The 22,519-nt window shown below is 37.5% G+C and overlaps 1 protein-coding gene across 2 annotated transcripts in view; it reads left to right on the top strand.

The window, feature by feature from the left end:
* Positions 1–322: 322 nt before the first annotated feature.
* SLC20A2 (solute carrier family 20 member 2) overlaps positions 323–22,519 on the top strand; it is a 45,641-nt gene continuing 23,444 nt past the window's right edge. For both annotated transcript variants that reach the window (XM_044663538.1, XM_044663539.1), the window contains exons 1-4: positions 323–756; positions 5,581–5,721; positions 7,400–7,485; positions 9,361–9,457. In XM_044663538.1, coding sequence (XP_044519473.1) covers positions 468–756; positions 5,581–5,721; positions 7,400–7,485; positions 9,361–9,457 — 613 coding nt within the window. In that variant the 5' untranslated portion in view covers positions 323–467. The remainder of the gene's footprint in view (positions 757–5,580; positions 5,722–7,399; positions 7,486–9,360; positions 9,458–22,519) is intronic.

The raw sequence follows: 22,519 nt of genomic DNA on the forward strand, positions 1-22,519 counted from the left end.
TTGAGACACCTAGCTGCCACAGAAGCTAGTGTTTCTTTTTGCATTGACCTAATTATAATCTTACTTGAATTGCTCTGTGGTTCAAAGTGTCACATGCCAAGTTAGATCCCATTAGTAGGCTTAAAACATTTATTTCTGAAAGAACAGATTGTTACAGGTTGCTTAGAGTAATTGATTTCTTTGCTTCTCTTTCTGTTACAGGAGGGGATATCACAGCATTTCCAGTCTCAGAGAAAAATATGGAATGTGTTTTACTGCTGACTGAACACAACCAAACAAACTGTACAGACAATAGTTTGAGAACCAGCAGTTAGCAGTTTGCTCAGGCTCTTACACTCTCCAGCACTTTCCAGAGCAAAATCTCTGTTTACAAGAACTCTACCTTACAAGGTTTTTACAAAACCTCAAGTGTAGTTTTTATTTAAGTATTTCTACAAAAGGAAAACTCCTGCAGTCCACTTGCAAAAATGGCTATGGATGATTACTTGTGGATGGTCATTCTGGGCTTTATCATAGCCTTTATCCTGGCATTTTCCGTTGGTGCAAATGATGTGGCCAATTCCTTTGGCACAGCTGTGGGCTCTGGCGTGGTGACCCTGAAGCAAGCTTGCATTTTGGCATCAATATTTGAAACCACGGGCTCAGTATTGTTAGGAGCGAAAGTGGGAGAGACTATTCGAAAAGGTATCATTGACGTGAACCTATACAATGAGACAGTGGAGACGCTGATGGCTGGGGAAGTTAGCGCCATGGTTGGTAAGTGGATGTATTCTTATAGCTGATGGGAAAATTATCCACTGGCCTGATTCCATGTAGCTCTCTTTTGTTATATATCTATGAAAGTGATTTTGATTTGGTTTTTTACAAAAAAAGTGGGGGAGGGGCCTGACATACAAAAAAACTGATTATTTTTCTTCCTAGGTTTATATTTTCTAGAGGGAGTTTTTGGTAGTCCTTTTCTTTCAAGCAGACATTCATTTCATCAAGTTGTCAGCAAACACTGGTGAAAATAAGTTTTCAGTGTTTTTCATAATCATGAAAACCCTACAGTAATGGCATGACTTTATGGATTTTTAATGATTACCACACATTAGATCACTAAGAAGTAAAATTTCTCTGTAATTGCCCATTTTCAAGAGTTACTTAACATATATTAACATATTTTAAAATTTGTTCAATAATTGAGTGGCTTTTGAAAAACAGGAACAGTTTTGAACAATTGGATTTTTATGTTCCAAATTAATTTTGGAGCAGTAATACAATGCTTTAATTAGTTGCATATGTTTTAACTCAATTCTGGCTTTCCATAGTCATCTTAATCCCTTGCTGGCTCTTGTTTTGACTGTCAACTCTCTCCCTAGGGGAGGTCTCTATGGTTTGGTTTCTGGCTAGGAGGTGTTTTTCTCACCTATTCACAGTAATAAGCATTTCTTGGTAGTTTCAAACTTGTCTCAAATAAAGGGAAATGTGTTCAGAGCTAAATGGAATATGCTAATGACCTGAAATGCTAGTCTCAGAGTGCATTTTTCCAACCCCTAAAATGTAACCACAGCCCTTGGGCAGAAATCTGGATTTGAGGATACTGCACTGATCTTAAGATTCAGTCTGTTAGAGCCAGAAGGCACTTTAGAGATCTAGCTCAGAGCTTTTTAATCGTTTTTTGGGTCATGGACTCCTTGGCAGTCTCTTACTCTCAGAATAATGTTTATGAACGCATAAAATAAAATACACAGCATTACAAAGGAAACCAATGATAGTGAAACAGTTATCCATTTAACAGTTAAACAAATTACATTGAAATAAAGAGGTCATTTTCCCCCCATCCAAATTCATGGACCCCCTTAAAAATCCCTAATTCAGTTATTTATGCTACTCAAAAATAAAATTATGAGACAGAAATATGGTGAATGTAGCTGACACGCTTCTTTTGCCTTTCCCCAGGTAGAGGTGGCAGCAACAGGTCATCTGTCAGGCAGGGTAGGAGGGAGGAGAGATCCAGCCAGAAACCCTACTAGCTTGGACCCCTTTAGTGAGGAGGGTAAATAGCACTTCTGGAACTGTAGGGGAGTCACAAATGCATCAGTGGGGTAGGGTGAGAATCTGCTAGTCCTACAGTTGTTTCTCTTACCACTTTGCCTAAATACAGGTAGCCAAAGGACTGTCATGACTGATTCAGGGTGGCCTATTTCAGCAAGGCTATTTTGAAAGGATTTGCTTGAGACATCTAATGAACAATTAGTCACTAATTCTAGCCTCCACTGTAGAAAGTGTCTGCTTTTCTACCTAAACGTGAGACTAGGGATCATTATAATTCTAATACTTGTGGAATTTTGGCTTTCCCTTCATTGAAGTCTCTGATCACAATTTGTTGAACATGCTTGGAAGTTCCTTTTAGGGAAATGAGAGTTTGTAGAATTCACTTTTGTCTTATTAGCAGTGATAAAATAGTCATACTTATTAAAGGCTAGCTATAAGTAAAATTTCCCATCAGATTGATTTAGGCAGAATAGGAGAGTGTAGGTGTAGGGTAGGAGAGAGGGAAAAGGCATGGCAAATACTGATTTTCCCCACCCAGAGCCCCTTTTAGTTGACAGAAAAGGTTTTCCAAAAAGCACAACTGTAAGCAGTGCCAGAAGAAGCGTGGCTTCCACATTGAAATCGCTGTTAACTGTTCATATTTGAGGGCTTATCCAGAGGGTCATCTCCCAGTCACTGGCTCTGTACCAGGAAAATGAGGGTGCGCTGGTCACTTCAGCCACCATCCAAACTGACCACATCACTTGGGACTTTATTTTTTTTTTCTTGATGATACCCATTGGCCTTCTTTGCTTTGGCTTCGCTCTTCATGGTTTACCCTTAGACAAACATCAAGTCCTTCTTGCTCCTTCAGAAAAAGGTATAAAATTTAATGGGATTTTTATCCACTAAAATAATTGGAATCCTTTGGACCTGGGAACTCTAAGAACTTAAGATGTCTTTGGTTTTGTGGTTATTCCTGCCTTGGCCAAAACCAAAGAGGCCCAGGTGCCTGGATTCCTCCCCAGTCGTAGTCTTCTAAATTCAACATCCATTTCTTCTTTTCCCTTTCTCCCCTTTGGTTCCTTCTTTTCTTTTCTTTCCTTTTCTTTCTTTTTTTTTTTTTTTCCTTCTTGGCTCTTTTACTTTAGAAACTCTCTCTGCAAGCTCTGTGCCTCCATGCATCCTCATGATGCTGTGCTGGAGTCAGGTTGATTCCCTTGGGCAGGATGAGTTGTGAGTAAGAGCTGAATTCCCTGAAGTGGGTTTTGGGCTCTGGTTTTACTTTCCTTTCACTCCAGCACAGCCCCCATCCCACCCCTACTCCGACCCTCCCACTTGGCTTGCTCATTGCCTTGCTCCTATGCTTTGACTCCTTACACTAGCTGCCTCATTCAAGACCGCCGGTGTTTGCAGAGGCCTCCTGGGTACCCCAGCCCCTGGAGGATGCAGAGCATCTTCTCATGTCAGCCTCTGCAGCTGCATGAAGAAACCACTGCCCCGCATTGCCCACCCCACCCCCACTTTCCTCCTCCCAGCGACCATGCCGTGCCCGTCAACTCTGAAAATGCCTGTCCCTTCTTTGTAGCGACTGCTCTCTCACTTCTTCCATGCCCGTGTTGGACCTCGCTTCTATCATTCCTTTTTTTCTTCCCAGAAACCTTTCTGTTCCAGGATTTCTGTCTTTTCTTCCATCCTCCTGTTCTTTTATCTTATACCCTCAATCTAACTGTCATTTCATCCATTTGTTTGGGTAAGACCCCTCCATCCTGTGTTAAAAACTTCTTTTCATTTCTCATGATTTTTTTCCTCAGTCTGAAGCCCAATTCATCTCCCCCTCCCACCACCCCCAGAAGTTCTTCTCCATTGTCCTTGATCAAATCCCAGTGTTAATCCAGGGTCTTTCATTTTTTTTTTCTCCCAAGTTTCCTCTCTTGTTCTTCCTGTCCTTTCAGATGCCTCATCATTCCCTTCTATCCTCCCTCCCTTCCTTCCTCCTCCAGTCAAGTCCCTGTATTCCCTGCCTTTCCCCATAAGCTTTCCTGCTCCAGGACATTATTATATGGTCAGCCAGAGAAAGCAGTAGCAACTTTCATGAAGGAAAACTACAAGGTCTGAATTCAATTGGGTGAGTTTTTAATGTTCTGTTACCTCATTAGAATATTTAAAAAAAATTTTTACTGTAAATTGAAATTTTCATTTATAAAAAGCTATGATTTCATATCATGAAATGCTTTCTTCAATCTTAAATTTTTCCTAGTGAACCACTGCCTGATTTGGAAGTCTCGGGCCCCCTGTGTGCAAGCCTGGGTGCTTTCATGGAGCTCATTCTTAGTCCAGCAGCTAACAGACACACACCAGTGGCCACTGGCCTTCTCCCTCCACACGTTTTTTGTGCATGTACACAATCATTCCCTAGCTTTCATTGACTCAAAGGTCAGCATGCACAACACTCAGCGATGAAAGCAGCTGTCTCTATTGCTTCACAAATTGGTAGCTAGAATTGCTGGGACCATACAGACATTTGTTTTTCTGTGACTCATGAGATTTGTTTGAATAAAATGCCAGAGGTCTGCCTAAAAGTACCGCTGCCACTGCCGAGCAACTAGACTTTTCTCCAGAATTAACATTTGGGATTAATAACCTACCCTGCTTATCAGCCAAAACCTTTATTCCCTTACAGCTTAGTATGAGTATTTCAACAACTGTTTCTGAAAGCAATCTCTCCCAACTGAGGCTTTTAATACTCACTGCAAAATTTGATCTGCTTATGAAAATGTAATCTGAAGAGAACTAGAGCCTAGAAAAAGACAATGACATAAAGGTGAAATGACAGTGTGCTAAACCCTAGGATTATTTTAATTCGTGAACAATAAAAAGAATAAGAGAGAGCCACCAAAAGTGAATACTCTCAAGTTGGTGCCAAAATGTCGGGAATATCAACAACTTTCTCCCCCATTTTGAGAACTAATGACCAAAAAGTATATTGCTATGTTTTGTTATTGTCTGAACCAGCAGAGCAATGTAGGATCATGGAAGCGAGAAGAGAAAAGACATGTAGGCATGATATAGTTCCACCCCCTTATTTTAGAGATGGGGAAAATGAGACCCCAACAGGTCAGGTGATTTGTTCAAGGTGATATAACTGTTGATCTAGGAGCCAATTCTATCGTGTGCCCATTAATACATGAACAAAGTATCCCAAAATCTGATACAGTAGATGTTACCTTTCTTGTTAGAGTCTTTAATCCCTTTCTTGTTTTTGACCAAACTTCATAAGAGAACATGTTCATCATCACCAGCAACAATCAGATTTGGATAAGTTAGGGATTGATATCAGGAGTGTTTTCTTTGAAGTAGAGAATCATCAAAGCCTGATGATTCTACACATATTTTCTGACTAGACACAATACAATGTTTTTGTCTTTTTTTATTTGGATTTAAATTTTTACTGTGTGGAAAAAACACCCCATGGAAAAATTAATCCAAGGAGTTATTGTTAAACCTTTACCAGATTCTCTCCTAATTTGATTTCCCTCCCCCCCCCCATCTTTCCACTTATAGGTTCTGCTGTTTGGCAGCTGATAGCATCATTCTTGAGACTTCCAATCTCAGGAACTCATTGCATTGTGGGTTCTACCATAGGATTTTCACTTGTTGCAATTGGTACAAAAGGTGTACAGTGGATGGAGCTTGTCAAGATTGGTAATTGTCATTTCTTTTCATATATAGGGATAGGTGGAAAAAATTTTTATGGATAAGAAAAAGTTTTGCATACTATACCTCCCCCTTTTCTGAACTCTGAACATATTTTTGTCATATTTTGATTAGTTAGGAGGCATGTATGTATGGTATTTTTTCCCTTAAATTGGTGTCTTGTGTTTGAAATATAACTATTGATTGGAGATTGTGAAATGTCATGTTGAAAGTTGTTGTTTTTTTTAATAGTCTTTCCTTTCAAATATTTATTAATCATTCAGACTTGAAAAAACAATGCCTATGTATTATTCCAAGGAAGGACTAGATAGATAGGATAGAGGATGACCAAAATGACCCAGATCAGTTACTAGACCCTTACTAAGGAAAAATATAATAAATTAATAGGAAACAGAACTTGTGGCAATGGGGGAAATCTCAGACTGAGTTAAATGATATTGAATTCATAGAATTCCTAAGATCATCTGCTCAATTTGTTATCTGAATGGCCTGGACTTCACCCAAGGGAAACACACTGTTTTTCCTCATGTCGGCACCCTCACTGCCATCATACCTTTCATCCAAAACCATGGCCATAAGGAGGAACAAGGCGGTAGGAATGTGGCTGGAAATGCTAGGAAGTCCTGGCATTCCACTAGATATTTTTGGTATCCCAAATCAGGTAAATCAATGCAACTCCATAAATACTCTACCTCTCTCCCCCATCCCTTGTAAAATACACACCAGCCCCAGATCATTCCCAGAGATTCTATAAAGATACAGCTTGATTCTAGTCTCTTTCCTTTCTTCCCTCCTACTCTTATGATCTCTATTAGTTGGTCATTTTTGATCAAAACCAGAGTAACCTGAAAAGGTCTTGAACAAGCTGAATATCTGGTCTCACAAGCAGTGACCCAAATTTTCAGGGTGTCCATGGAGTGAACTTGAAGTTGAGTCTTCCCTGAGAATAAGAAAAATATTTGTATTACCTCATGAATGTCAAAAGGCTGAATAACCATTTGGGAACAGTCTACAGTGACCTGTTATTTTAATTGGTTGTTCACCTAGGAATTGTTGTAGTTATTACATTGTACTTTGTCTCCATAAATGGAATAGAGACAGAGTAGAATCTTAAGAGAAAGGAAATCTAGTGAATATTCTAAAATCAGCTTCCTGAGACAAGAAGCTCAGAGAAAGAAATAATATGACTGTGTACCCAGGATCTTTGTATTCTTGTGTATATATGTTAGTTGTGTGCATGTGACAAACTGATTCTGAGGCTTTATATTTAAAGTTTAGCTTATAACCTTGATGTGTGGCCACTGATTAAGGCATGACCTTTGTAAATTTTAGGGTCAAAGATTTCATGGGCCCATAATTTTTTAACTATTTGCAAAACTAAATGTATGCAGGAAAATTTTTTGTTTTCAAAAAGAAGTGAGGAAAGATAAAAGGAATATTTTCTTTTTATCATTAATTAGGAAAAGTTACATGTCTTTTCTTAACTAAAACACATCCTTTAAAACTCTGTTTTGATAGAATTGTAAAATAATTCAAGGAATCCTTTTATGTGCAATGTGTCAGTTATCATTATATTATACAAACTCATCCATAATTTTGTAGAATATTAACATTTATTAGATGTTGTGTTTGTTTTTTTTTTTTTGTTTTTTTTTTAATTATTCAGTTGCTTCTTGGTTTATATCTCCACTGTTGTCTGGTTTCATGTCTGGCGTGCTGTTTGTGCTGATCAGAATTTTCATCCTAAAAAAGGTAAGCAGGGTTGATATCCTCAATCTACAGTCTGATTCTTTTGACAGTCTTTCAGTGCAAGTCACAGTGGGGGGGGGGGGGGGGGAATGGAAGTAGAATGATTTTCATATTCTGTGACACAACCCTCTGGGAGGGAGAACCCTACTTTGTTTTAAAGAACAAGAAGGGTGTGAAGGAAATTAATGATTCAGGGACATCTCTCCCCCACTCCGCACCCCCAACTTCCTTAACCCGCCCCCTTGTTTTCCCTGAAGTCAACAAGAATAATTTCTGTGTCTTGTTATTTAGGGATTAGTCAGTATCTTTAGAGTAGTACAAAGCCCCCCAAACGGAAGAGTGGTTTCTTGAAATTAAAATTTGTAATGGATTTGAACATTGCAACACTCCTGGAGTTTCCTTTAAACCCAGGTTTTGGGGTTTAAACACATTAAATCCAAAACACATTGCTTACGATTAAGCAGCCTTAAGAAAAACAATGATGGGGAGGGGGGCCAAAACGGCTGAGCAAAAAGAGGGCTAGATTTGGAGGTAGAAGACCTGGGTTTAAATTCTGGCACTGTTCCAGCAGGCCATGTCATTTAACCTCTCTTGGCCTCCATTTCCTCTTGGGAAAATGAGGGGGTTGGACCTCAAGGTTCTTTCCTGCTCTTCATCTCAGATCCTAAGGTGAAGGGGGCATCTACTGAAAAAGAGCATCCAAACTGAAAGTGAAAATCTTGAAATTTAAATAAAAATCTGCTCAGACCAATAATATAGACTCTGGTATATCCTTTCATTTTCCTGATAAAGGATCTTCCTGATGCCTTTAAAACTAGGCATAGCATATGCTGAACACCATGGTTTCTCTGAGCTCTGTGCTTCCTGGAGAAGGGCATTGTCTTCCTTAGTTTCCTATCTAGCTATCCATTTTAGAGTTTCTATGTTATGGACAATTTTAATGCAATAGTTGCCACTCAAGATTAGATTGTAAAACTTTTGAGAAAGATTAGAAGTGATCAGATAAAACAGATAAACAAAGAACTACAGTTCAGGATCTCACTCTTTGAAAAGTTTTATTAGGAAACAACATAGTTCAGGGGTTTTTTTAGTGAATAAACTACCATTCAACATTTAGTGTTGAAAATTGTTATTGTTTTTATAGTACAAATGAGTTGGATGTTTTCATACTGGATGTAATTAATAAACAGGAATGTTTTATAAGGAATTTAGCTCTTAATCTAATCCAAACCAAAAAGCATTTATTAATCACCTTTTGGGTTCAAGACATTGTTCTAGGTGCAGAGGATGTAAATACAAAATGAAAAAATCTCCAGGAAGTTTATATAGTCTTCTGGGATTGATTTTTAAGAGGAGTTAAAAGGTACTTAGTCTCAGAAGAATAATCAAGGTTATTTCCAGAAGCAAAATTGCCCTACATGTTTTGGGGAAGTGTTTGTTGTCTTTTTTAGGAGAATATAGCCTTAAATTTATTTTTCAGAAATAGCCAGTAAACACAACAAAATGGAATTAGCCAAAATAGTAGGTGCTACAGATTAGGAACTGTCATCTGGCCTAGAATGGATCTACATCAAATAGTTCTTTCCTATCTACAGTTTTCATGCAAGAGCTACTGCTTTGACCCATCTGCTGGCACAAAATATCAGGGCCTTTGAATAACCATTTGTTTAGGGGAAAATGGTCCCGCATTGGTTCTACAGTGTCAATACACCACATGCTTCCCCTCTCTCCCTCTCCAAGCAGAGAAGTGGACAGGCTTCCCACTTCATCTGGAACTAGGGGGAATGTCTTACAGCCTTTTCTTTTGTTTCAGTTTGACTATGTTGTTTATAGAAACTGATGAATTTTGACATTCCACCGTGTCTCATTATTACACAGGAGGACCCAGTCCCCAATGGTCTCCGTGCACTTCCACTGTTCTATGCTGCTACCATAGCAATTAATGTCTTTTCCATCATGTACACAGGGGCACCAGGTAAGAATTACTTGGACATTAAAGTTCAGTTGGAAAAGATTATAGTATTTTTTAACAACTTTGATTTTTTTTTTTTTAGGGTTTGTCTATCAGTAATGAGAGAGTGGTATGGTATAATAAATACAGAGACTGGGCTAGATGACCTTAGGGGTCCCTTCCATTTCTGAATCTGTGATCTTATAACTTGGAATCAGAAAATATATGTCTGGATCCTACTTGTACCCCTCAGGCAAGGCGTTTCCTATCGCTGAGAGTGGGCTTCTTCACATTTAAAAAATAAGGAGGCCAGGCTTCTAGGATTTGGACAGTAAAAACATATATCGTTACTCTGAAACTGAGTAGTAATGTTTTTGTAGTAGCAATGCTCTGCTTTTGTACTTAAAGGGTTTTATGATAGTAGAATTACTATTTGCAGGTGAATCTGTAAAGAAGATAAATAGGAATGAAATGAAAAATATCATCTTCCGTTTTTATAGCAATCTTTTTCATCACTAGCAATAATGGAACTGCCACATATGGATTCTGTCACCTTTGTCTATACCAGTATGTAGCTGATATATTATGTGGAAAAGTAATAGGAGCATTTAAGGAGTTGACATTGAAAAGAGTAGTTGAACCTAACTAAATATATACCAAAAACTTGCGTGCTAGAAGTAACATAATTTTTAAGCTGCTCAGGAATTATTTTTCAAGATAGTTCCAAAAGAATGGAAAAGGTCACATACTTTGATTTGAACTATTTATAACTCCAAGTCCAAATCAAATCCATATAGTTGCCTAATTTTTTACATTCAGCTTATAATAATACTTAAGTTTATAGTATCTTTTAACAGTTTTCAGTGTCTTTTACTCTTCTTCCTATGCCCTTCAATTATCTCTTCCCATTTCTATGTCCTGCTTCCTTCCCTGTTTGTCCAAATCTCCCCCATCCTTGGAAAAAAATGCCTCACTTGAACCTGCCATCCCCTTAAGCTATCCTAAACTTACCATTCCTTTTTATTTGCCAGATCTCTAGCAAAAGCTACCTACATGCAATATCATCCCTTTCTGACTTCCATTCACTTGCATTCTGCGCTCTGATCCCACCTTTCTAGGGTGACCAACAGCATTCACATCGCCAGATCCAATGGCTTCTGCTTAGCCATCATCCTTCTTGGTGTCTCTGCTGCCTTTGATGCTCTTTACTACTCTCTTCTCTCTGAGTTTTCATGGCATTGAGTTTTCCCTGCTCTCTTTCTATCTGTATGACCATTCCTTCTCAGCTCCTTTCATGGACCATCATCCACATTCTGCTCCTGCTTGCATAGGCATACCTCAGGGCTGTTTTCTGGACCTTCTCCTCTTCCATCACAACCAGGCTCTAGTCTATCTTCCCAAATTGCCGATTTCACCTTCCCAACCCTAGCTTTAGCCAAATCGGTGTGCTTACTATTCCCCGTATACTTGAGTTCTTGTGTCCAGCCTCCATGCCTCAGTTGATCCTTGTTGTATTGAATTTTATCCAATACCATTTGTTTCCAAACTTTTTTTGCGAGGTGAACGCTAAAGCATTAAAAACCTCTCTGATGGGGGCAGCTGGGTAGATCAGCAGATTGAGAGCCAAGCCTAGAGATGGGAGGTCCTGGGTTCAAATGTGGCCTCAGACACTTCCCAGCTGTGTGACCCTGGGCAAGTCACTTGACCCCCAAGTCTTTACCACTCTTCTGCCTTGGAACCAATATATAGTATTGATTCTAAGACGGAAGGTAAAGTTTAAAAAAAAAAAACACCTCTCTGACCTCACCTCTTTTGAATTACCAGTGGAAGCATTTTATTTTATTAATGGAGGTCAAGTGACTTGCCCAGGATCACACAGCTGGGAAATGTCTGAGGCCAGATTTGAACCTAGGACCTCCCGTCTCTAAATCTGGCTCTCAATCCATTGAACTACCCAGCTGCCTTCACCAGTGGAAGCATTTTAAATAAGCAGGGGCTGAGAAGGCTTTGAGTTAAGTATCTTGGCAGTAGTTTTCATTTTAATTCATAATAGTTCACATTTCACAATATTTGCTGCTTTTTTTTTTTTTGCCACCTTGACACCCTTACTTTAATTCTGTTACAATTTATAGAGCTGTTGGTCCTTAGGGTTAAGTCTTTGAGTTTTTATCTTGGTTTCAGGAAAAGAAGGTAACATGTGATTTAAAGAAATTCTGTATTATATTTTATATTATATAAACACATATATATATACACACACATGTATACATATATGTATGTATGTAGAGAGAATAACATTAAGCACAGGAAGAATAATTATGGTAATTTACATATACTGTGCAAATTGGAGAAAAAAAACTTCAGTAAGCTTATGCAAAATTAGAAAAGGATGTTGGCTAGTCATGTACCAAGGATGAGAGGCAGCAGATAGAGGACATGAAGGACCCTCAAAAAAAAATTTTTTTTTAAACCCTTAACTTCGGTGTATTGTCTCATAGGTGGAATAGTGGTAAGGGTGGGCAATGGGGGTCAAGTGACTTGCCCAGGGTCACACAGCTGGGAAGTGGCTGAGGCCGGGTTTGAACCTAGGACCTCCCGTCTCTAGGCCTGACTCTCACTCCACTGAGCTACCCAGCTGCCCAAAAAAAAAATTTTTTTTAAGCAAACGGCCTACAGAACACTGGATAGACTTTCTGTGGAAAATCAGTGATAAAGTGTGTGCAGAAGCTGCACAAGCTGACAAAAGTATGAAGAGGTCACCATTTGGTTAACAGAAAGACATCCCTTTCTGAGGAAATCATAGATCTTTCAAATAATCATAGTATCATGAAAACAAGATTAAAGAAGATAAGCTCATTGCCTATATTTTGTGCTAGGAATGGACCATCTGGTCTTGTTACAATTTCCATTCTGAATCCTGGGTGACTGTATAGACTGTTTTCATAAAGATTTTATAGAGACAAGGAAGTAAGCATATGACATGTCTTCCTAGTAGTTTTTTGTAGTACTAACAAGTCTTGTGATCTAAGATTCCTTGAAAATGAGTTCTTTAAAACATGCATGATCTCCAAAAAGACTTTTCTTTACCTATTTGACAGATCCCAGCCACTATTTCAAATTTACATGTCATTTCTCTTTCCTCATGTAACACTTAGTGTACTGAGATATCAGAGTCCAAATGCTATAATTCCACTATCAGTAGTGATGAGTTTGCATCACTATAGAATTACTAGTAGAGTTGTTGCTGTTTTTCATATTTATTTGTGGTTTTCTTTCATCTATAAATGCTCTTGAGATGATTCCCCTTAATTGGGTCTCATGCCAAGCCTTCTGCAAATCATTTTCTCCTTTAATGCTTTTTTTTTTTACTATATTTTGAAGTTTGCTAGAAATCTTCTGATATCTTCCTCTGTAATGTTTGCAAATGAGTTTTTATTCTAAAATATCTTTGGCTGACATGTTTCTGCTTGGCAAAAGAGATTACAATATTTCTTTTTTTTCCTTTCATAAGAAGCATTAAATCACATAACTTCTCATTTTAAAGATTTTTTCAAACTGCAATTAAAAATCTTTTCTGATCAGAATTAAAACTTTATTACTTATTACATTCTATTCTTAACAGTAATAAAGATCAGCTACTCACCACAAACAATACAGTATTCATTCAGTTATTCTGAGCCTTTCCTTAGGCAAAGAACAGCCAAACAAGATTACAATATTTCTTATTGACTGAAGCAAGTTTCTGGCCTTTTGGTTCTACTTTTTGGGGCAGTTGTTAAATTGATTAAACTTTTCTTTAATTATTTTTCGTTAATGAACTCTACAGACATTAGGAAGCATGAAATTTATGTATACGAGGAACAGAAAAAAAGGATTTGCATATAAAACCATGGATCTATATCACATATAGTTTGTTTTTTAAAGCATAATATAAATCCATTAAGTTAGTCTTGTCTGTGTCTTTATCTGAATTTCTTTCTTTTCTTTTTTGTGAATTTTTTTTAAGCTCTTACATTTTGTGTTGGAATCAATACTAAGTATCAGTTCTAAAGCAGAAGAGTGGTTCAAAAGGCTAGACAATTGATATTAAGTGACTTGCTCTGGGTCACACAACTAGGTAGTATCCAAACCAGATTTGAACCCCAGGACTTCCCATCTCCAGACCTGGCTCTCTATTCTTTGAGCCACCTAACTGCTCTCTCTTCTGTGAATTTTTAAAAATGCTCCAGTGGCCCTCTTTTCTTTCTTCTTTTTTTTTATGGACATCAGTATGACCAGTTCTCTTCTCCTACAATTAAAAAAAATCCTTTCTTGTAACAAACAAAGAGTCAAACAAAATAAACTCAAAATGCATTTCATTCTGCTCCTATACTCAGTCATCTTTCAGGAGGTAGGTAGAATGTTTTGTGGGGGTGATCTGAAGTCATGGTTAGTCACTGCGTTGATCAACATTCTTAAGCCCCTGAAATTCTTTCACTATTGTTTTAGAAATTATTTTCCTGGTTCTGCACACTCTGCAATAATTCATATGTCTTAACAGGTTTTCCTGAATCTATTGCTCTTATCATTTTTTATGGTGCAGTAGTACTCCAATACATGCCAAAATTTGTTCAGCCATCCCCCCTACTATCGATAGGTATTTCTCATAGTTTCCAGTTTTTTGCTACAATAAAATGTGCTGCTGGAAGTATTTTTGTACTTAAAAATTCATTTTTCATTTTCCTGGCTTTCTTGAAGTTTATAGGCCTAACTGTAGAACTGGTGGGTCATGCGGAGTTTAATGACATTTTAGATATAGTAGTAACTTGCCTAATGGAATAGTGGACTAATTCACAGCTTCTCCCAACATTGAATGAGTGGCATTGTCTTCTCATAGACTCTCCAGAGATTGTCATTTTCCATTTTAGCTATCTTTGCCAAGCTGAAGGATATCAAATAAAGCTTCAGAGCTGTTTTAATTTGTATTTTTATTATTTTTAATAATTAGGAGCATTTTCCATATGATTATTGATAACTTGCATTTATGTGGGAACTTTGCCTGATCACACCCTTTAATCACTTACCTATTGCAGAATTATTCTTATACAATTGAATCAGTTTTCTATATATCTTGGATATCAGACCTTTATCAGAGTAACTTGCTGCAAAGACTTTTTCCCCACTTAATGGATTCCCTTCTAACTTAAAAGCATTGATTATATTTATGCAGAAGCATTTCAGTTTTATGTCATAAAAATTGTCCTTTCTGTCTCCTATGAACTTTCTTATTTCGTCAAAAACTCTCCTATATCCCATAGTTGTGAAAGTTATTTCTTTCCTTGTTCCTCTTACTTTGGCCATCATGTGACCTTTTATGTATAGGTCATGCATTGATTTGGAGTTTATTATGATATATTGTACAATATGTCTTATCTAAAACTGATTTCTGCTAGAATGCTTTCCAGTTTTCATCAGACTGATCCAACTTCAGAAGGTGAAATCTTGGGGTTTATTGAACATTTTGCTATTACGTTCTTTACCTAATCTGTCCCCACTGATCTCATTTTCCATTTTTTAATCAGGACTAAATAATTTTAATGATTATTGCTTTGTAATATATTTTCAAATTTCATGTTGTTGTGCCTCCTTTCCCTTTTTGAAAAATGTTTTCCCTTGAAAATTTGACCTTTTATTTCTCCAGATAAACATTGTGGATTTTGTTTTTTTAGCTTAACAATAAAACCCTGCAATAGCTTGATTGGCATGGTATTGAATAAGTAATTTAACCCAAGTGGCATAATAGTTTTTATTATGCTGGCATAATCCAACCTTGAACAATTAATGTCTGTATTATTTGTCCTTCTTTAGTTATGTAAAGAGTATTTTGTAGTTGTATCCTATAGTTCCTATGAGTGTTTTGGTAGGTAGACTTTTAAATATTTCGTATTCTGTAATTATTTTGAATAGAATTCCTCTTTCTAGCTCTTCTTGTTAGGTTTGTTAGGCAATATAGAGAAAAACTTATGAATTATATTTATATATATACACACACTTTGTTGAAGTTATTTTTATTAATTTTAGTTCTCTAAGTAGGCTATCATTTACAAAAAGTGATAATTTTGTTTTTTACTTCCCTATGCGTATTCCTCTGTGGGGGAAATTCTATTAGCAGAAATGCCAATAAGAGAAACAATGTCTCCAAGCCAAAAAGAAACAGGTTTATTGAGAGAGGGCCAGTCTCATAATAAAGCTGGATTCTAATCAAGACCAAAGACCTCAAGCCTTAGAAGATGACCTTTTTTTAAAAGCACAGAAATCTGATGATAAAGTGTCAGATCAAAACAAATATAGTATGCAATTAGAACCAGAATAGTATGAATTGTATACAGCTTCAGGATGGGCATGTCTTAAGTGATGACACAGATGCTAAACAAGCTGGAAAGTTCAGAATTATCACTTGGGGGGTAACTCAGTATCTATTCTTAGGCTGGGGTGGGGGGTGTTCAGATTTGGCCTTAGATGCTTCTTATCTATGTGACCCTGGACAAGTCATTTAACCCCCATTGCGTAACCCTTACCATTTTTCTGCCTTGGAACCAATACATAATTTGAGTCTTAAGACAGACAGTAACAGTTTTTTTGTTTTTTAAAGGATATTAAGAACTACCAACCTATCTACCTTCTTTCTCATTTCTGTAAAATCCTTTACATGTATTGCCTACATTCAAAGAATATTCCTGATGAAAATATCAAAGGAATGGGCAAGCATTCACGGCAGCTCCCTGTACCAGCCCAGATCACCTGGTTGTCTATATTGTATAGGCAATACAAACATCTATTATTTTACTATTTCTTCATTTCTTAAAAAAAAATTAGAATTCAGGACAAATGTAGCATTAAATCCTCATCTTCTCCTTCATTAAGATAGCTCTCATCCATATATTTAGCTGATACAACATTCATTGATAGCTGCAATCAGAGATCACTGCTCAGTGACTCTCTGATTATCAGTATCAAATGAGGCATAACACGGGGAGACAAGCTCAGTTAAGGTGTTTGCAATATCATGAAGTCATCTTCCAAAATACAAGTGGAAGAAGGAATAGGGTGGATGATGAGGTTCTCCAGATGCTCCTATTTGTGGATGACATCGAATTAATTGCACCAAGCTTAAAAACAAACACATTAGGACCTTTTCAAGGATGTCCACAACCACTCAAAAGCTATTGACCTAGCTGTCAAGTAAATCACACCCAAAATAAATCTGTGAAGGAAGAATATGATATTTTACAAATTATGATATGGTTATATGGATAATTCATTTGCATCAGTATGTACTAATATATATTATATATAAATATAACTTTGACAGATGCCATAGATGAACAATGAACCGAACTCAGAATTGAATTGGAGGAAGACCCAGGATTTAGAGCTTAAGGGGACCTTAGAGACTGGTTTGTCCAGCTCTTCATTACACAGATAAGGAATTGAATGCCCAGGAGCACAGTGACTCACTCCAGATATCATAAGTGGTAAATAAGAGCTGGGAGTTGAACCTAGCAATCCCAGTTTTCCTTCATTGATTCTATGGGGTCAGCCTGAAGCACATTTAAGAAATAGTGCAGAGGTTCAAAGGACCCCAGATTTTTAACACTAATATTATCTTAATATAAATGGTACTAAAACCAAAAACCAACAACAAAGAAGGAAATGGTGACTGGGCCTAAATGGATTTTAGAGAAGGACCCAATTTTGAGGATATTGATAAATCCATTTTGCAAGATAGCTGAAAAAAGCAGAGGATGCTAAAGGCTTGGGAAACAGATCACACATTTTATTATTATCGGGCAAAAAAAGGTGATCAGAAAACTATCAATAACTTCTGACCCATTTAACTGATCCTTCTATGTTGGTGTGACCATTTTACCCCTCTCCTTCTTGCCAGCCCCCACTCCCCATTTGTATGCTCCAGGGGCTCCTTGACCCCTCTAGGATCTTACACAAAATGCTATTTGGCTTCCAGAGCTCTTCCTACCTTTCCAGTCTCACACTACCTGCGTGAACTCTTGGATCCGAGGACACAGGCCTCCTGCCTTTCCTCACATAAGCCCGTCCTGATCATGACTGCAAGCTTTTCCTCTGGCTGTCTCCCTGCCTTCATCCCAGCCTCCTGGCTTCCTTAGCTTTGTGTCTCAGCCCCCTTACTTAGCACCTTTTTTCAGAGACCACCCTCACTGTTCTGGAAGCAGAATTGCTCAGTTATTCGCATGTTGTCTTCCTCAGGAGACTGTGAGCTCCTTGAGAGGAGGAACTTTTTTTTTTTTACTTTCTTTATATCCCCAGCACTTAGCGTAGTGCCTGGTACATAGCAGGCATTAAATAAATACCAACTAATACAACCTCTGGGCACAGTAGAGGAATAAACAAAATCGCCTCTTGGATCAATGGTTGAAGAGAATTTCATAACCAAATGAGGAATAGAAAGGATCACAGAATATAAAATAGATCATTTTGATTGCATAAAATGAAAAAAGATTTTACACAAATATATCTGGGACAACAAAGATTAGAAGGGAAACAGTTCACTGGGAGGAAAAAATCTTTGCAGCAAGTTTTTCTGATGAAGGTCTCATATCTAAGATATACAAGGAAATGATTTAAATTTGTAAGAATAAGAGCCATTTCCCAGTTCATTGGCAGTCAAAGGATATGGACAGGCAGTTCTCAAGGGAGGAAAAGCAGAGGGTCCATAGGAATAGGAAAAATGATCCAAATCCCTAATAATTAGAGAAATGCAAATAAAGCAGCTCTCCCTCACCTCCCATGGAAGTGAGGAAGTTGACAAACAAGAAGAATGACTGATATTGTAGGGGCAATAGGAAAACAAGTGCATCGATGCACTGTTGTAGGACAGCGAATTGTCCTGGCTAGTCTGGAAAGTGGACTAAAACTATGTCCCAGAAGTGATAGCTTCTAGACTATACCTGAGAGAGATCAAAGAAAGGGGGAAAAGGCTTCTTTTAAACCAAAATATTTATAGCATCTCTTTTTATAGTAACAAAGAATTAGAATGAAGATGTTCATTCTCTGGGGAATGACTCGACCAATTATAGTATATAAATATAATTAAATGTTGTTGTATTATAAGAATTGCTGAAAGAGACAGTTTCCGAGAACATAGAAAGATTTAAGAACTGATACAAAGTGAAATGAACACTACCAGGAGAATAATTTGTACTGAAGTCACAGTATAAAAGTAAACAACTTTGAAAGATCTAAAGAACTCTGATTAATGCAGTGATTGACCATGATTTCAGAGGACTCATGATGAAGAATATTATCTTCCTCCGGACACAGAGATGATGGCCTAAATAAGCAGAATGAAATAATATGTTTTTGCACATGTTTGGTATGAGAATTTGTTTTACTATTAAGAATATTTCTGTAAGGATTTTGTTTTTTCTTTTCCTAGTTGGGAGTATTATCAGAAAAAAATGAATGGTTAACTCATTTGAAAAGATAATTTTTAATTTTAAAAATTTAGGAGGGAAAAAAACCTATTGCTATAAATATTTGGAAATAATCATTTTATTTTATGTTTGCCTCAGTCAGAATAAGCTATTATAAATTGTCTCCTTCCATTCTCCTCTGATTTTATTTTATGATGTGGCTTCTGTTTAATTCACATGCACAGCTGGGTGTCACAGTAGATAGAGCACTGGACCTGGAGTCAGGAAGTCCTGAGTTCAGTATGACTTCAGGCACTTGCTACCTCTATGGCTACACCTTTTAGTGGCTATTATAATGGATCTTGACTCAAAGAAATTGAGTTCAAAACTCTCCTCAGACTCTTACTAGCTAGGTGACTTCAGTAGGCAAATCACTTAACTTTCTGAGCCAGTTTTTTTCAAGATGAGGATAATAGTAGCACCTATCTCCAAGGTTTGTAAGGATCAGGTGGGAAACAGTATATGTAATGCCCTTAGCATTTCAGCCATAAAAATCAATATAAATGCAAGCTCTCATTACTGCTATTTCCTTTTTTTCCCCTACTCTTATAAAATAAATGTTTGGTATGAGACAACCCGTACATTAACTTAGGTAGCATTTTTATTAAAATTTCATGGCCCAACCATGAATAATGGCTATTGCTACAATTTCTTGTCTTCCATTATTGTATAGAGTATTTTGTATAATATATATAAATAAATCCTGAATGTGGCCTGGTAGCCTCACTCCCATATGTTCTGTGCATTTTGTAGTTGTTTTGAATGAAATTTCTTTGCCCAGCTTTTTCTGCTCTATTTTATTTGTAATATGAATAGTTGATGATTTTTGTGCATTTTGTATCCTAATACTTAAAGTTATTGAATTGTTTCATTTTTTTGTAAGATGAATTTTGGATGAACAGGTAGAAAGACAGAAAACCAATCATCTTATTATTGACTAAATTCACTGAATAAATAGATCTTTTTTTCCCCATGGCTGTTTGCCTAACTTCCTTTCCTCCTCGCACTGTAATTCCTTCATATACTCTGTTAAGATCTTCAGGGGTGAGGGAAAGAATGGATTAAGTTATCCTGTATAAAGTGGTAACTGGTGACATCTATCCCATAGTTTTAAGAGGTTTTGATAAATAGCTTTTCCTAAAGGTGAATTAAATGAGAATTTATTAGATACTGAATGAGCGTTTTGCTTTGATACTCTATTGAAATTTTGAAATTTCTATTGAAATTGAAATTTTTAAACATGAGAAGTTAAACTCTATAAAATATTTATTTTGTTTTTGGTGTGGGTGTTCAATAATAAAATATCTACCCTTTCCTTCAAATTCTAAGTTCTTGTTCAGAAAATTTGGCTCCTGCCTTCTGACCCCAAAGAAAATACCCATTTACCAAAAATAACATGGGCAAATAATAAAATGCTTACCTTACCTTGGAAAGCATGAAGTTTTATATTAATGGAAAAGCCTTTAGTTCATTGTGATCTGTTTTTTATCCGATGTCTAAACAAAGAATGCTGAAAATTAATCACATATTTCTTTGAGTGTCCTTGTTGGGCTGCCAAACTAAGTCTTTGGTAAGGTGTATAATTTTCAAGACATGTTGCCACTGTCATAATATGCTCCATGATGCAAGCTCATGAAGGCTTTCATGTCATATGCTCCTTAAAGAATCTGACTAGTACCATTGTACACTGAAAAAATACTTCAGGAAATAAAGCCAGGCCTGAACCCTGGGAGAGCCCTACAAGGAAGTGCTGCCATCTCCTCTCATCCGTGCTATCAGGCAAAGGATCCAAGCACAGAAGGGGTGGCAAAGAATTTATGCTTTTCTCCCTCCCTAAGCTAGGCCTAGTGGAGCATTTTTCTGGCCAAGGAGCTGCATAGCTTTTGTTTCTTCTCCCCAAAGTAGGGCTGATGCTGTCATTCTCCATTAATCATAGGCTCTCTGAGCAACTGAAAAGTAATAATTTCATCAAGACTCCTCCTGGGTCTCTCATGAGCAGTACACTCATGGACCCCTTTCTCATCAGGCTTCTCCCAGAGGGTAGAAAGCTCAACTCCTTCAGCATCCTGCAAAAAGGACAGGCCATGACTTTCTGCCATCCAAATTATGAGAATTAAAATTAATATACAAATACTCCAAGTAGTATATTTAATAAAAGTTTATTAATACTAACTTGAAGCAAAGGAAAATAAAAACTAGAGAGCTCACCCAGCCATGCATGTGGGAAAAGAGAGAGTGAGATGGAGATTAAAGAGGGTGCTGTGAGATGTAGTGCAAAGGTACAAGATTTTCTAATTATACCTTCCCCCCCCGTGATGAAATTTCCTTTTGCATCTCTCTGGTTTCCAGCCGTTCCTCCATCCTCCCTCACAGGATGGGGCCTCTGCTTCCCTGTAGTCTGCCTTGCTGGGTCTTCCAACTTTCTTTTGGCCACTTAAAATTTTTAACTTAAAATATACATATGGTCAGACACAAAAAGAGGGTTAATTATATGTGAAACTGTGAACTTGGGTTATGTATCAATTTTTAAAATACCATTTTTCCCCTTGTAGGATTATGCTCTATGTTGAAATGTAAATCATTCTTATTTCAGTCCTCTTTTGTAATATTATATGATGAGATTTACTCCTGAAATACTTCTTTCTGGATACTTATAGCATTTTTCTAAGTCTTTACCTTCTGTCTTAAAATAAATACCATGTATTGGTTCCAAGGCAGAAGAGTGGTCAGGGCTATGCAATGGGGGTCAAGTGACTTGCCAAGGGTCACCCAACTAGGAAGTGTCTGAGGCCAGATTTGAACCCAGGTCCTCCCATCTCTAAGCCTGGCTCTCAATCCACTGAGCCACTTAGCTGCCCCCTCTTGCAGTATTTTTAGTTTAATACGAGAGCTCTGAATTTTGACTCTAACATATCTAGGACTTTACCTTTTAGTGTTTCTTTCCAGAGATGATCCATCAGTGGATTCTTTCTAATTTTGCTCTCCTCCTTTTTTGTACCATGGTTTTTAGAGAGCCTGATGATTCTTAAATTATCCCCCCTTTACCTGTGTTCCAGGCCAGTTGTTTTTGATGACATATCTCACATTTTCCATTTGATCAATTCTTTAAAAGTATATTTACTGCAAAGATATAGCAAGAACAGGAGCACAAAATTCACACCCTCTTGGAAGAGGCACTGGGGAAAGGGGCCTCAGACAGTTCTGTTCCTGTATAGCCTGGGTCCCCCAAGCTGGCTCCCAGACACAGCCTGAGCTCTTGTCTCAGCTCCTGGTGAATGGGTCTCCAAAGTCCTTCAGGGCCTCAGCACTAGACTGGTCTGTGTCAAACCCCAGCAGTGAGTCTTCTCTTGGACCTCCTGGTGACTCATTGTCCCGAGGCTCATGGGTCATATCATAGAGGCTCCTCTTCACTAAATGTTTAGCAACCTGGAACCAGTAATAGGATTTCTGCACAATGCTCCAAATCTCTTCAAGGCATAGCAAATATTCATGCTCCCCAGCCTTTTCCATGTGGGAGATTGCCATCATTCCCACCTCTTTCCCCATCCCCACCTGTTAAATTAAATTAAATTAAACACACATATAAATAAAATAT

This window comes from Gracilinanus agilis, chromosome 2, assembly GCF_016433145.1.
Source record: "Gracilinanus agilis isolate LMUSP501 chromosome 2, AgileGrace, whole genome shotgun sequence".
Classification (NCBI taxonomy): Eukaryota; Metazoa; Chordata; class Mammalia; order Didelphimorphia; family Didelphidae; genus Gracilinanus; species Gracilinanus agilis.